This window comes from Epinephelus fuscoguttatus, linkage group LG16 (genome assembly GCF_011397635.1).
Source record: "Epinephelus fuscoguttatus linkage group LG16, E.fuscoguttatus.final_Chr_v1".
Lineage (NCBI taxonomy): Eukaryota > Metazoa > Chordata > Actinopteri > Perciformes > Serranidae > Epinephelus > Epinephelus fuscoguttatus.
This window is the reverse complement of record NC_064767.1, coordinates 8,779,601-8,794,834: the sequence shown is the minus strand read 5'-3', so window position 1 is coordinate 8,794,834 and position 15,234 is coordinate 8,779,601. Positions and strand designations below refer to the sequence as shown.

Genomic DNA, 15,234 nt, shown 5'->3' with positions numbered 1-15,234 from the left:
GCCCCTGAAGATAAAAATATGTATTTTTTTTTCCTGTGGGGAATCTGTGAAATATGTTAACATCTTACCTGCCCCCTCCCAGGAAGAGCAGGCCCAGTGCCATGTGATGAGCCATGTGGAAGCCGTAGTTCATCTCCCCGCCAGTTCGCTTGTGGAAGAAGCGACAGAGCTGCAGGACCTTCAGGTTCCCTGTGCCGGCCATCACCATAGACATGGCCAACAGAATCATTGACAGACCAGTCTGAAGGTTGTAATAACCCGTCTGCTAAGGTAACCAGCACATGCATTGACAGACAGAAAAAGAGAGCAAACAAAAATATAAGGAATCATCTGAAGTTTATCAGGCAACACAGCAGTTTTCATGACTGATAATCCTGTTAAGCCATAGAAACTTATACAAACACTTACAACGGCAGCTGTACCAGCGAAGGACATGATCTTCATGAAGGTCCTGGCAAACTCATAAAGGCAGTCGAAGGCATCGGAGTTGGCTGAGCCGGCAAAGCGTAAGCCCAGTGCCATACAGGCCCCAGCGGTAATGTAGTCTTGGGCTTGGCTGAGAGAAACACATAACACGACATGATCAGTCATGGTGGTGGGACACTGCGGAGAACATCACAAGCACAACTACAATGGTGACGTGAGGAAATCACGTATTACACTAAATTCACCGAAAAACAAACAATATTCAACGTTTATTCCAGTATTTGTTTGATTCAGAGTCATTTTTGGGTTAAACACTTACGCCATTGTCTCCATGTTAATGTCTTCTGAAGGGTCAAAAGTTCCCCTCATGATCTGGAAACAAAACAAATGTAGAGAAACAGGAACTGTCTTATTGCTACTTTCAGTAGACAGTATGATGTAACTGGCTGTCTTAGCATATCTAACATTTAAATGGGCATAAAATTCTCCAAAATGAATCATGAGTAAAAACAATGAATTGCAAACATATTGCAGACACTGCGATTTACTGGAAAGATATTAAAAAGTACAACAAACTGTAAACAAAATCCAACAAGCCCTAGAGAGTGTTGCAGTAAAAAAAATCCAATCACCTCAACCGTATGAAGTAAGAAATTGCGCTGTGGATAAACAGCTGAATAAATTAAGCAAGTATAAATTTGTCTCTGGATTAATACGGACCAATTTTGGATCGACTATGTAACTATGGTGCAGTGTTTGGTACCTGGTTATGTTGACAAAGTGTTCTGAATGTGCCAAAACTCTAGTTACTAGTATGTCTTCATCCATTCAACATGCTAACAAGTCCAGAAAAAAATATTTCTAAAGAATAGACGCTGATACATTAATAACCAGCAGCCATTACCCTATAATAACATGTAATTTTTCAAAGAGACTCTCATGTTTGCAAAGGGCCAAAATATGTCCAGTACATCTATTTCTGTTACTTTATCAACAGACATATTTATATTTTTAACCATATTTATATCTAGCCGCTGCCTTTTTCTGGCAGACCAACAAACACAAGAACCCTTACTGCAGACTAAGTGGAGCAGCCGGAGGTTCACTTTCACTCCTTCTCAGGAGTTGTTAAGTTGTTTCCACGCTGCATTTTGTCCTAATAACTTGTCAAACACCCTTCAGTGTATTTTCTTCGTATGAAGTCGTTGATGCTCTTTTCTTGTTCGTCCAAGGTGGCCATTGCTAACTATCCAGTTCTTCTGTATGTGCATCAGGAAAGAGATACTACACAATAAGTATGCGCAGTAGCTTTGATGAATCTTGTGCATGTATATGTGTTTTCTCACCTGGGGGATGTTACTCTTGACCCACTCAGTATTAGGGAGGATTTCATCCCACATGATAATACACCGAGCAAGAGTCTGAGAGGGTAGAGAGGCGAGAAGGAGGAGAGGAGGCAGAGAGACATATGTACCAGATTATGGAAAGGTGGGGAAAATGATCACACACACATGCACACAACTAGTGCCACACTAACCCTCAGCAGCAGAAACTCTGGCTTGATGAAATCCAGCAAGAACCAAGTGTCTGGAGGTTTCAGCCAATCCGCAATCGACCTAGTGGACAGAACCAGGGAGAGACAAGGAGGTGTTAATCGCCTCCTTCAACACCCTCTCAACCAACAGACAGACGGCATCAGACGATCCTTAAAGAAGACAGGAGCTTCTTGACTAATAGCAAAAAGCTGGAAGGTGGAGGAGTCTTGTTCCTCTAGCGTAATGTGACAACTGGACTCACTGAGGGATGAAACTATTCATCAGGCAGGTTAGGGTGTTCTGCTCGATTCACATGGACAAGATATGGGGGAAAAGTAGAAAGCACCACACATGCAGTTTGCTATTTATAAATGTACCATACTCACTCCAAGGTGTTTAGTGGCACAGCCATCCATCATGTTCTTTAAAACGTCAATTTTCCTATTGTTTTGTATCTTGAAATAACATGTGAGTGGTTAAGTGATACATCAAAACCCTTTTTATTTACTGTATAGCACATTGTTTCGTGTTTATGCGGCGCACGTGATGACTTATATTGTTTACACGACTGCATGTCATTTCTGTCTCTACATGGTCGCGTGTTTACAATTCTCCTCTGCTTTCTATATTGCTCACGGCGGAGTTTCGCCCCATTGCGAACGCACACACACACACCAACCTCTCTCGCTCTCCCTCTGCCATTTTCCGCGTGCTTTTTTTTTAAAAATCTTCCACGATCACCTGCCCCTCACATTATTTGTAGTTCATGTGCAGCTTCCATAGAAGACAAACTAACATCATCTCCAGGCGTCCGTGGCCAAAAATCGTTTACCCTGGATTTTATTAATTTTGAAATCGTTTGACCTCAATATCGTAATCGCGATCACCAGACGATTAATTGCACAGCCTTACTGAGACATAAAGCAATATTCCTTTAAGAAAGCTCTTTGCGACGTTCAGAGCTAATGGCGCTAACAGCACGTGCAGTGCTAACAACATGAACAGTGCTAACAAAGCTAACGGTGCTAACAGAGCTAACGGTGCTAACACTGAGGGAGAGGAATGCCATGCCGCCATCAAAGGTTGCGGCAGCGTTATCAGCAGTAACCGCCTCATAAGTGCAGAAGAGTGGCGAATAGCTAGCCAGTGGAAAAGAAACACAGGGACTCACATGCACAACAAAGAACAGTGAAGCTTGGATCACATCACACACAGGGAGCGTGACTTCACACTCTGCTCAGGACGCCATTACTCCACCTTAGATTTACCTAGCAGATACTTGTTTACTGCTATAATAATGTTCTAAATGTTGTATACTGTTCCTTTAAATACACAACAATCAAATTATTGAACAACATGCTCCCAGTTGGTTCGAGTGCAACTAGTGCTCGTTGGTGCTATTGTAAAGTAAAAGCACTTGTGGCAGCAAGAGAATATTTTAAGTATTGCGAGTGATTTAGAAAAGTGCACCCCTGAGACTTTCTTGTTTACTTCTGTGCTTGAAGAGATAGCTGGATCAAACAGTTGTTTTTCTCACCTGTTGTTGGTCTTGAGGTAGATCATGGCGAGGGCCAGCGTGGCCCCTGGACACGTCACGTCTACATTTATGGTGTCACCCTCCTGGAGTGACCATTAATGATGTTTGGAGAAAACAAATATTTGGTCAGCAAGCCAATCACAGTAACTATCCGCGTTTTGTTGTGAGTATATTTAAATTAAGTGAAACAAATTTAAGTGTTTCAGTCAACTTGAAAAGTTGATGAACATCATTATGACGTTTTATGATTACACAATGTGTACAGTGATTTAATTATGAAACTCTCGGGACTGACTTTATAATATCAACAGAGTTTCAGACTTACAGTACCTCAAAACAAATCTCTGACATTTCTTTACTGCCATTTCTTCCTACTAATAAACAGACTGAACGACAAGACAATACATCTATGAAATAGCCTGATGATGTATTACTCCAGCTCTATACGGCTTTAATATATAACAAAGCCATTACACGTTATCGTGAAATGATTACGCTGTGAAATGCTAAAATGGCTGCATTATGAGTAATTTCTTTGACTTTAAGAAAGATGGAGATTGGCAGCTTCATGAAGATGTATTTATAAGTTCTACATGTTATTACAGTACAGTGAAATAACACTTTCATCTTTTAATAGAAACACAAAAGGATTTGTCGTCTACCTTGATTTGGTAGCTGGGAGACTTGTGTCTCTCCCTGTTGGCCCCAGCCTGAGCTCTGCGGTGGCCCCCAACCATGTACTGATACAACTGCTCAGGGACATTCAGGTCTATCATCCCAATCAGGTTACTGCCATGCTGCAAGGAGAGAGACGGGAGGGGGGATGGTTAAGGGAAGGAGAGAGGATGATGACAAAAAGGGACAGGAAAATGATGAGACAAGAGTGGGAAGAGAAGGTAGAGGAAACAGGACGGTGACAAAATAACAGAGAGGTGGAGGGGAAGGAATTACAGTGCAAGACAAAGACAGAGAAATTAAAATATTTGTGAGAATGTACGTTCTTCCTCTTCCTCAGTTGGCATGAACACAAAGTATCACTACGAGAATGACAAGTGGCAACACCTTTATGTGAGGTTTCATTTCAGGTTTGACTTTAGTATATCACCTCTCAGCCTTCCCAGGGAAGTTCAACCTCACTTGTGTACTATTACAATGAAACTACTGATCACTCTAGTGAAGAAATTCGATGGATCAATCGTCTTCTTACTGTGAACGCCAAAATGCAAAAATCAAGCCAAAAAAAAAAACTTCAGCGGTGAAGTTTAATGGCACAAAGTGTTTCTGTGTTCTAAAGTTTCAATTATATACTTAAGGTTTTGTGAGAAAGCAGTTGCGGCTCTCTGGAGTTCACGTTCAGCAAACATACAGGGAGAAAGCCCTACCAGAATATATAATCAAAAGGAAAATATTTTAGGTTCAACTTTGTGTGACTCTCTGTGACCGACAGTTTCCCTTAAACCATGTTAGATGACGAACCCGACTGGAACTTCCTTTGGTTAAAACAACATCAAAATGCTTCTGCAAATATTAATCGGCCTGCAGAGTGTTTTTTCGTGCATGACTTACCCCCAGACAAACCATGCCCAGAGCCAGTCCTGCAGCTAGTGAATAGGACTCTCTGTCTGTACAGTACTCCATCTCTGGACCAGGAGGTCGACCTGAAAGACACACACAGAGAAGCCAAGAAACAGATTTATACCATCTGTCCATGACGAGAAAATGCAAGAAACACACTCAGAAATATGAGATAAAGATCATTTTTTAACTTTTATTTATGTTTCAGGCTATCAACAATCAATTAACCTGATGCTTCTTGATTAATCAATTTTTTGGTCTCTTCAAGTGTGAAAAATACTTCTTATATAGTTTATTATTATCATTTATTGTAGCAGCTCTATTTCTGTTGGTGCCTTTTGCCAGCAGTATTCAGAACTTCTGACCATATGTAAAATGGATATACTGACCTTTAATTAAAAAGCTATCCCCTGTTAAAAGCACTTCTTTTGAACCTATAGTTAATTTTTGTTTTTAAGAGTCGTGCATTTGTGGCATCTGTCTGTTTTGAGCACACACACACACACACGCACCTATCTCAGACAGCAAGACTTCAGCATTATGTCTGTGTCCCGTTCCCTGGTACACCAGCCCGATGCCAATTACAGCAGCGACCTGCAGAGCAGACAGAAAAAAAATTGAATGCTTATCAGTTAATTTTTTGTTTGTGTGTAATTTGTACATTCTTGAAGATGTTAGTAACAGTTTGCATAAACACACGCAGACTAATAGCCGTGTAATTACTCATATACTCACTCGGTCGTACATAATCACTTACAATAAACGCAATTTCACGGTCTACAATTAAAGTTTTCCTCACTGCACTGATACACTTCTTATTTAAGTATGCACACTCACTCTTACCTGAACATTGTGTGGTACGTCCAGCTCAGTGGAGGTGGGCGGGAGAAGGGCAGGGATGTGTATACTGAGCAGGCGGGTAATTGACATGTCCATGGTGCCCAGTTTGGCTGAGGATACGCCCAGAAGGAGCCCGATACTGGTCATCTCATGGCCCTGAAAAGCAACAGTGAAAAGTTGGACCATTGCAGAACAGACATGTCAGTGGATTTGGGGTGTCGAAGATGGCTGAACATGATTTAAAAAATATTTGTAACTTACTGGTACAACTTTAACACAGGAGACGGTGTCTGAACATTTCAAAAGCTGAGATCTGAGGTATTTTTTCTACAAATAAAGCGATTTCTTCAAAGACTAGTCAGTTTACGTAAAATGTGTACAGCACATCACACAGCGTGAGGTGTCCCTGTGCGCTGAATACCTGCCGCAGCAGAACAAATTACTTCCAGTGTTATCACCTCTTACTGGGATTTCAATATCTGAGGAGCTCAACCAGCATCCACACCTCAGCTCAGCATGACTGACAGTTTTCATTAGACCCCTGCGGATCACCTGTGTGCATTTTTAATAATCACAACGGTATACCACGCTCAGCCTACATGTACCTACACCAACAGTCTGAAATTGGTTATCTATAATTTCTGCTCTGCATTAAAATTACAAGTTCCAATCACCAGTCACTGCCAAAACGCTGAACTCCACTGGTGTTACTGACTGGTATGCTCTTCAATAAGTAACCTTTATAAACTCTTCCTTTTTGTCATTCAGTGGACAATATGCTAACAATATTCATGACTACTAATTTTGTAAAGGATAGTCAAATTGCTCTCAGCGGCTGTTCTATCGGTGTGTGAGAGCGTGTGAATGGTTACTGAGTAGGAGGTGGCACCTTTTATGGTAGCCCCAGCCACCAGTGTGTGAATGTGTGTGAATGGGTGAATGTGACAAGTCGTGTGAAGGTGCTTTGAGTGGTCGGAAGACTAGAAAAGCGCCGTACAAGTGCAGGTTTTACCAGTTAGGTGCATCTACATTTTGCCAACATGTTCATGTATAACGTAAAAAGACAGTATCAGGCTCAGTGGCAGTTTTAAAGATTTGTAACGTCAGAGTTTGATAAAATATTTGTGGCAATTAAAATTATTTAATGACGTTTAAGGCCTAATATTTTTGAAATTGAATTTAAGAAATCTTAAAACCTTTAAAGGACCTGCAGACACCCTGGACAAAACAACAACGAAGTGTCTTTTTTTGCTAGTTAAATTTCTAAAGTAGGTTCAGAGAGAACAGATCTTAAAGATTCACTCATTTTTCATAACCACTTATCCTGTTGAGGGTCACGGGGGGGCTGGAGCCTATCCCAGCTGACATTGGGTGAGAGGCAGGGTACACCCTGGACAGGTCGCCAGTCTATCACAGGGCTGACACATAGAGACAGACAACCATTCACACTCACATTCACACCTACGGACAATTTAGAGTCACCAGTTAACCTGCATGTCTTTGGACTGTGGGAGGAAGCTGGAGTACCTGGAGGAAACCCACGCTGACACAGGGAGAACATTCAGACTCTGCACAGAAGGGCTCCCCCACCCTGGGTTCAAACCAGGAACCCTCTTGCTATGATGCGACACTGTTAACTACTACATCACCGTGCCACCAAGAGATCTTAAAGATAAAAAATAAATGTAACCCTTTTAAGGTGAGACTAAAGAACCCACACATTTCTTTTAAATAAATAACAACACAGATTGTAAAGCCACAATTAATAACAACAAATAAAACACATTACATTGGCTCAGCTTGTCTTTGCAAAAGGCACCAGCAACAAGGCAAACACACTGGGATGCTTAAAAAAACAAGGGACACACACACACACACACACACACATCTCCACCTTCTGTCTAAAACCACAACCATACACAATTCTGATGAACTGATCCAAAGTATGTTAGTTTCTATTCTCACTGTAAAAGAGAAATTACGCGGACAGAAAACCACGAGCTGCAAGCAGGCCTCACTGTGAGACACGTTCATGGTTTTCATTCAGACTTACTGTCAGTTACACACACCTGTCTGTCATGTTTTACTGTGCAGCTCTAATGAGTTATTAATGTCTTTGTCCAAATATAATTTTCTGTACATTCATTATAATGGATGAATTAGGTGATTTTGATTGTGTTGTGTCACTGAATTATCATTAAAATATTACTGTACAAGACGAGTTTGCTTAATTAAGGGTTTTGATGTATAGCTCAATACACCCGAGCCCTAAATTCGCGACTTCTGAAAAACGGCTTTCTTACCATTAAATGTGTACAATAATCTTTGTGGTCGATTATATAGAATGAGCTGCACAGCATTAATACTTTAATCCGATCATTTCAGGCTGTGGACTTCCCCCAAATTTCAAGTACTTTGAAATCTGTACGAGAGCATCCTTACATTTAACTTAAACACAAATGAATTAAGGAGAGCTCTTTGATCTTCATGTAGTGCAGCTTTAATTCACATGCTGAATCTATATGGGAACTAAATTAATCTTGAACCCAGTGTGGATCCTCTCTGTGTGGATTTGGTGCAGTGGCTCCCCTTCATCTTTACCCATGTTGTTACACTGCCTGTTTTAATTAAGAAAAATAAGAATTGGCTTGCAGCATCCTGTTGTTTTTCTCACTTGAAAGTGGGAAGGACTCGTCTTGTGTCAAAGTTCTCATAGGGCAGAGTTTCGATCTGACTGGCTGCCTGGCTCCAATGCGAGTTTACGTCTCTCATTTACAGTCATCTAGAGAACTGTGTGTAGGTGTGTGTGTAGTTGTGTGCATAAGTTAATGAGAGTAAATGGGTGTACCTTTGTATAAACTGTATTTAACTTCATATTTATTTCCCTTTCTTGCATTTCTTTGTGACTGGTGTGTTTACTGTGTGTGTTTGCACCGCAGTAAAAAACAGTAATTTAGACCACCATCTACTGTAAACTGAGCATTAAGGTGGAAAGGTGCTCATTAAACCCAAAACATGTCTGCCTATGTACGTTTGTAGGGCGTTAAAGGGACAGGACTCCACATAAAAAGTAGGTATTTTTCCTCTTACCTGTAGTGCTATTTATCAGTTTAAATTGTTTGGCGTGAGTTGTCGAGTGTTGGAGATACCGGCCGTAGAGGTGTCTGCCTTCTTTCCAGTTTCATGGAACTAGATGACACTCAGCTTGTGGTGCACAAAGCGCCAATAAAGTACATCTGAAAAACTCAGCAGCTATGTCTCTTTCCAGAAATCATGACCCAGTTACTCAAGACAAACCACAGACTTTGTTGTGAGCAGTTTCATTGAAGAACTATTTTCTTTCTACCCAACTACCAAAGTGTGAAACAGCTACTCAGATATTTTCTCCATACGTAAGCCTGTGTGGGCACGCCAGAGTTTGCATTACCAGGCATTTGCCAGCTTTTTTTCTGGTACCAAATATAGTTGTCTGGCAGATAAAAACATCTACAGCCAAAATGTCGAGTGGGAAATATGCCAGATGGCATATCAATAAGCCAAATATTTTGTGAACATATTTTGCTGAGACAACTTGAATATAAATGTATATTATGCAGGCCAGATTTTAGATTTTATTTATCCATTGAAGCAGTACACAGTGCACCCCTGCCTCTTTAGAGCATATGCCGCATCCACAGTGGTCATGGTCAAGTAGGTGATGGCATCATAGATCATGTTCTCCAAGAAGACCTTTAACACACTGTGGGTCTCATCGTAGAGCAGATCTAAGGTATGCTTTTCTTCACCATGACAAGCCAGATGGTGGATAGTGGGCTTGGTGATTTACGGTAACACCTTGCACACCGAGTCCTTCTCCTCCTTTGTCTCTGTCACTAAACCTCAGATTAGTCACTCTGTTAAACTGACTGCTTCTCCATTAGGCTTTTTTTCCCCAAGTTATTTAATTTGATCAGATGTATTGCTATTGAAATGTAAGCTATGACCCCCGGGCCACACAGCAGGCCTGAGCAGCACCACTTAGGTGCAGCTTCTGCTCAGCTTTTGGACACAAAGATATGGAGTCTGGCCAATTTTTTCTGTGTGATGTGAGCAGTTTTCAGCAAAAAAGTTAAATTTCCGTTTCAAAATTAAAGCTCCCTAACGATGTTTTTATGGACAGAATTGCTTCATTTGTTAATACAAGGATGTGTCCGGAATTCTGGAATATTAATGGCAATATTGGCTATAAAAAAAAAAAGTCTAAAACCTGGTGCATGTGTGTTTACCTTGGTGAGGTAGTCATGTATGTTGAGTGTGGCCAGCTTGGTGAGATGTCCGTTGAGGCCCAGGGCCATCAGGAAGCCTGCATACTCATTAGCCAGCTCTGGGCTCTTTGGCTTGTTGTAGGCTATCCAGGCTGAGTCCACCTTAACAAACAAAGAGAAAGTCACATTTATTTGCACGAGAACAGGGGAGGTTTGTTTACTGCAATAGAGTCTAAAGGTTTACAATGTAAAGGTGAGCAACCGCAACAGAAGTTTCTTTGAGTTTGTCTGAATATTTCTATTATAAGAAGTTTCAAAGAATGGCAGATGCCCTATATATATTTCATGTCAATTAATTTTTATTGTATACAAGTATAAATCTCAGCCTGATGGTAACACTGGAGGAAATGCTTCACCAAAAACATTAGGATTTATTATGAGGACTTTCATTATACACGACAAATTGAATAAAAATCCAGCAACGCAGACTGTAGAAACATTTAAGGTAGTCAGCTGCAGGTGTGGAAAAATGAACACAAGGCATGACAGAGCTGTGGTTTCAGGCTGACCTGTGAAGCAGGGGCTATTTTGAGTCCAGCAGCTACTCCATTATGGAAGCTGGGCCAGCTGGTCATGTTGGGAGGAACATCGATGTTTCCACTGTTCAAATCTACCATAGTGTTCCTAGGAGAGGCACGGCCTGTGGTGGAAAGACAGAAATACACAATAAAATCTATTAAAAAAAATACAAAACAAACAAAATCCTGATTTATTTTTCTGTTGATACAAATATAAGCACATAAAATATATAAATAAGAATGCATGAGTTACTGTCCAGCTGAGACACAGGGTGGCAACAGCTTTTCCTAAAGTCATTCAAAAGTCATTGTAAGTGGTGCTGGTATGGGGCGTCGGTGGCTTAGTGGATAGAGCAGGCGCCCCATGTTGCTGCAGCGGCCCGGGTTCCACTCCAGCCTGTGCCCCCCCCCCCCCCCACACACACTTAAGCTATCAATTAAAGGCTAAAATGCCCAAAAAGAATATCTTAAAAAAATTAATAGATAAATAAGTGGTGCAGGTATGACCCTTTTCTGTATGTCAGCCCGTAAGTTAACATTGTTCAGGTTCCCTCAACAAAAACCGAATAGGATATTTTCATCGGGTTTTGGATTATTTCAGAAAATAAGATCTGTGGCAAACAAATGTTATGATACTTGCACGTTTTGTTCAGCAATCTTTGCCAATGAACACCATTTTTATTTATTTTTATTTTATTTTTTTAAATAACAGGGACAGTACATATTAATAGACACTTGCATGTAAATATGTAGGATTGTAGCCACTGGCTAATTTCCATCCTTTGTCCCTGGGCAGGTTGATGTTAATGTACAGTCAATAAAGCAGAGATACAATAGCAATAAAAGGTATATATAGTAGGTAGGTATATATATATTTAGGATTTTTGAAGCTTAAATGTAATCACCAGAAGTAAAAAGCTAATATTCAGCTATAAATGAAGCACACCACAGTCGCAGGACTGTGTCTGCGTGATAGTCCATGGTCTCATTCAGCAACTTATTAGCAATCTTTTAAAAACACATAAGAGCTTCAAAATTCACAGTGGGGTATTTACTGTCGTACTTTATGTCAGACCAAAACATAAAAGTCTCTAAAGTCTGTGTTGATCATGGACCTTATTTCAGGCATCTAACCAAAAACCAATTAAAAAAACCCACTGACTTCAAGACGAGGGAACCAGGAGTGCAAAAATGCTTAAGCCAATGCATTTAAAAAGTGAAAATCTACATATTTGAACATGATCACACTACCTGTCAGGTTGAGCTTTGGAACAGGTAAAGGTTCGGTCGGTACAGGGTGATAGGAGAATAGAGTGAAAAGGCCTCGGCCAACCGGAAGAGCCATGGTCCTCTGACACAACTGAAGCAGTCTGGGGGGGAAAAATAACAAAGATGTGAACGAGTTAGAAATATTCTATAACTAACAGGAGGTGTGGGCCACCACTGATTACAACAGGCATCCCAGTGGATTCTCTATGTAAAACCACAAGACAAAGAAACAAACAAAAGATGTACACAGTGGAAAAAAGAACATTTTTGAGAAAGACAGACTGATTTGAAACGGTACAACAATGTGACAAAAAAAATCAGAGACAGGAATAAGAAGAAAGGCACCACAGGACAGGAAAATATACAACTGCGTTGCTGTCTGTGAGCACAGGCCCCATACACACACACACACACATTACACTCACTTGTTCTCTTTCTCCTCGATGTACTCATGATCAGAAACCTCTGGTAACTGGACAATACTGACCCGGACCGGCCTGGAGCTCTGCAGGAGCCTCCTCACCTCCTGGACCCTCAGATCCTGACTCCAGATCAGTCCTGTGACCTGGAGATGATAACATATGAAATGTTCACATAGGAACTCCTGAATTTGTAACACTTAAAACAGAATAAAAAAAACACAAGCCTGTTTGGAAATTTTTTAATTGATAAAAGGTTAGAAAAGATTATCTTTAGAGTGAGACAGGCCAACAGCTCCAGAGATAATGTGTTACCTCTTGAATAATGTCCGACATCCCGTCTTCCTCCTCATCTGCTTCCGTGGTTGCAGGAGGCTCCAGGGACAGACCTAAAACTTCAGTCTGAAGATACACACACACACACACAAATGAGTTACATATTCCCGTACAGAGAAATTAAGATTTATTCCAAAGATAAATAATCATTATTTTTTTTCTTCTTTCAAACATTATTTTGAAGATAGAGCTGTTGTAGATAGACAGAAAAGGTGGGAGAGAGAGGTGGGATGACATGAAGCAAAGGACCAAGAGCTGGAATCAAACCCAAGCTGCTGCAAAAGACTCAGCCAATATAGGGTGCACAGTCTGCCAGGTGAGCTACAGGTCGCCTCAAATGTCTATTAATTTGAGGGGGAAAATGGCAGCTTCTTCAACAGAACTGTAGCTGGTATGACAGCAAAGCATTTTTTGGTTACTATTATAATTACATGTTTTCAGACACCTTCAAAGTATTATTTTTTAACATGGAATCCTCTGTGCATTGCAGGCACTGATAAGTCATTTAAGTCCCAGTAAAACAGAAGTTAGAGTATCTTATGCTTCAGTACTGCGACGTATTTTCCAGTGAAACAGAATATGTGAAAGGTGTTCCGTAACAAAAAGGATTTAAATCAAATCCCTCACATTTGAATGAACCGGGCTTAGGGGTTTAGCACAATACTAAGCAACAGCGGAGTCCTCTGCCCCTCAATAGGGGCGCATTCAATCTGACAGTGTGCACCATTTGCTACGGTGACAAGGTTTAAACCAAAACTCTTCACTAGAGCTGGGAAGTCCAAGTCAGTCCACAGTGTGTGTACCCTGATTTAACACTTCATAAAAAGCTCTGAGTGTTAACGTATTTCACACTCACAGCTTTGCTCTTGGCCAGGGTCATCTTGTGAGCTTGTTTGGTCAGATCCTGCCGCCCAATCAGCAGACAGACCTCCTCTGACCAATCAGAGCACGGCTGTTCCCGGCAGCGGTAGATGGCCTCTCTGATCGGCAGAGCCACACCAAAGGGGACAGACTCCAGGTCCTTCAGGGTGAAACCTACACCAGTGAAATGATGAAAGCAGATGCATTATCTCTGGTTAAACAAAAAGCAATGTCCTAATTTAGAGACCGTCTTTCTCTTTGAGCTCTCATAATAACAGGCAGAAGAGCCACTCCTGTTTCAAAAGCTCCTCCAAATGTAAATATTTACTGTTTTTTAGGTCACCTGTGTTGGTTAGTGGTGCATTTAGACCATACACTCTACAGTTTTTTGTTGGCCTGGACACGTATGTAATGAATGCATGTAGACCAACATTATCAAAGCACTTAGAACATTCAAAATGTTTTATTGTGTACCTATTAAATGATGAAAAGTTACTGACAAATTCTGATTTCACAAACACTCCAGACTTTGAGAGAGCCAGTTCCCGGGTTGAGGTTTTACAGGACAGATGTGAATGTGTAAATTTGCGTTGGTGTGAACCAGTGCAGTGCAGTGCTGAAAAGACGGTATGGCTACAGCAATCCTTTCTCTGTATTAGTGGTTCTCACACTGTGTGTGGCACCCCTGAGGGGGCATAAAGCCACTGAAGGTGGTGCATAGAAGACCAGGAGTCAGAGTGAAACAAAGCTAAATGAATATAATTTATGTAGGGAAAATAAAAACTAAAATATAGAGGCTCATGCACACCTTCAAAATCTTAGACAAGTGTGTAGGAAGAAAGTGTCCATAAGTGAGAAAAGGGAGTTCCTGCACTGTCCTGTTACTTGCAATAAACTTTATTATATAAACATTGTTTAGGACATCAGACCTTCATCAGGTCAGGTGATGGTCTGATGAAGGAAATGTTGTTTATCTTATAAAGTTTATTGCAAGTAACAGAACCATGTGCAGGAATTCCCTTTTCATTGCTTACTTAGGGAAAATAAACAAGAGTTTGCTCATGCTGACCTTTGTTTCCCTGAAATTCAACATGGATCCTTTTTCTTATTATTTGCTTCTCCAAATATTGTTAATGATAATTAAAAAAAATTGTGGGGAGGGGCACACAAACTTTTTTCATCTTCTGAAAGGGGGGCATGACAGAGAAAGTTTTAAAACCACTGCTCTGTATACAAAAAAGCTAAAAACAGACATGCTTGTCTTACCTTCTGAGGTGAGCCAGACCACCAGCCGCTCAGCCAGACTCTCACTGGAAAACTGGACCTTCACACTGCTCTGTCTGGAATAAACAAAAATATAAGTTACAACAATGTTAAGTGACTATCAAAACCTAACGAAAAGCACAATAAATGGAATAAACACTATATATCTAAGAAGAAATGTTAGTTTTCAGGACAAGGATTTTCACACTATTCCACTGATCTACATGTGGCTGTAATGCACCAAGAAACTCAGTAATGCACCACCAGGGAATGAAGGCAATGAAGAAGACCACTCCTAGCTAATAAGGGAGTAAACAATACAGGTTCATATATGTATTTTGGGTTTCTACT

General features: G+C 40.7%; 1 protein-coding gene across 2 annotated transcripts in view; it reads right to left on the bottom strand.

Moving 5' to 3' along the window:
• anapc1 (anaphase promoting complex subunit 1) overlaps nt 1-15,234 on the bottom strand; it is a 68,040-nt gene that overhangs the window by 21,548 nt on the left and 31,258 nt on the right. The window contains exons 27-43 of one of the 2 annotated variants that reach the window (XM_049600116.1): nt 14,887-14,960; nt 13,616-13,794; nt 12,739-12,825; nt 12,430-12,569; nt 11,987-12,105; nt 10,727-10,857; nt 10,179-10,319; nt 5,917-6,069; nt 5,586-5,667; nt 5,065-5,156; nt 4,161-4,295; nt 3,499-3,581; nt 1,964-2,042; nt 1,773-1,847; nt 746-798; nt 409-556; nt 69-265 (exon numbers count right to left, since the gene is read on the bottom strand). In XM_049600116.1, the coding sequence (XP_049456073.1) occupies nt 69-265; nt 409-556; nt 746-798; nt 1,773-1,847; nt 1,964-2,042; nt 3,499-3,581; nt 4,161-4,295; nt 5,065-5,156; nt 5,586-5,667; nt 5,917-6,069; nt 10,179-10,319; nt 10,727-10,857; nt 11,987-12,105; nt 12,430-12,569; nt 12,739-12,825; nt 13,616-13,794; nt 14,887-14,960 (1,968 nt within the window). The remainder of the gene's footprint in view (nt 1-68; nt 266-408; nt 557-745; nt 799-1,772; nt 1,848-1,963; nt 2,043-3,498; nt 3,582-4,160; nt 4,296-5,064; nt 5,157-5,585; nt 5,668-5,916; nt 6,070-10,178; nt 10,320-10,726; nt 10,858-11,986; nt 12,106-12,429; nt 12,570-12,738; nt 12,826-13,615; nt 13,795-14,886; nt 14,961-15,234) is intronic. The other variant, XM_049600117.1, reaches the window with a different exon arrangement.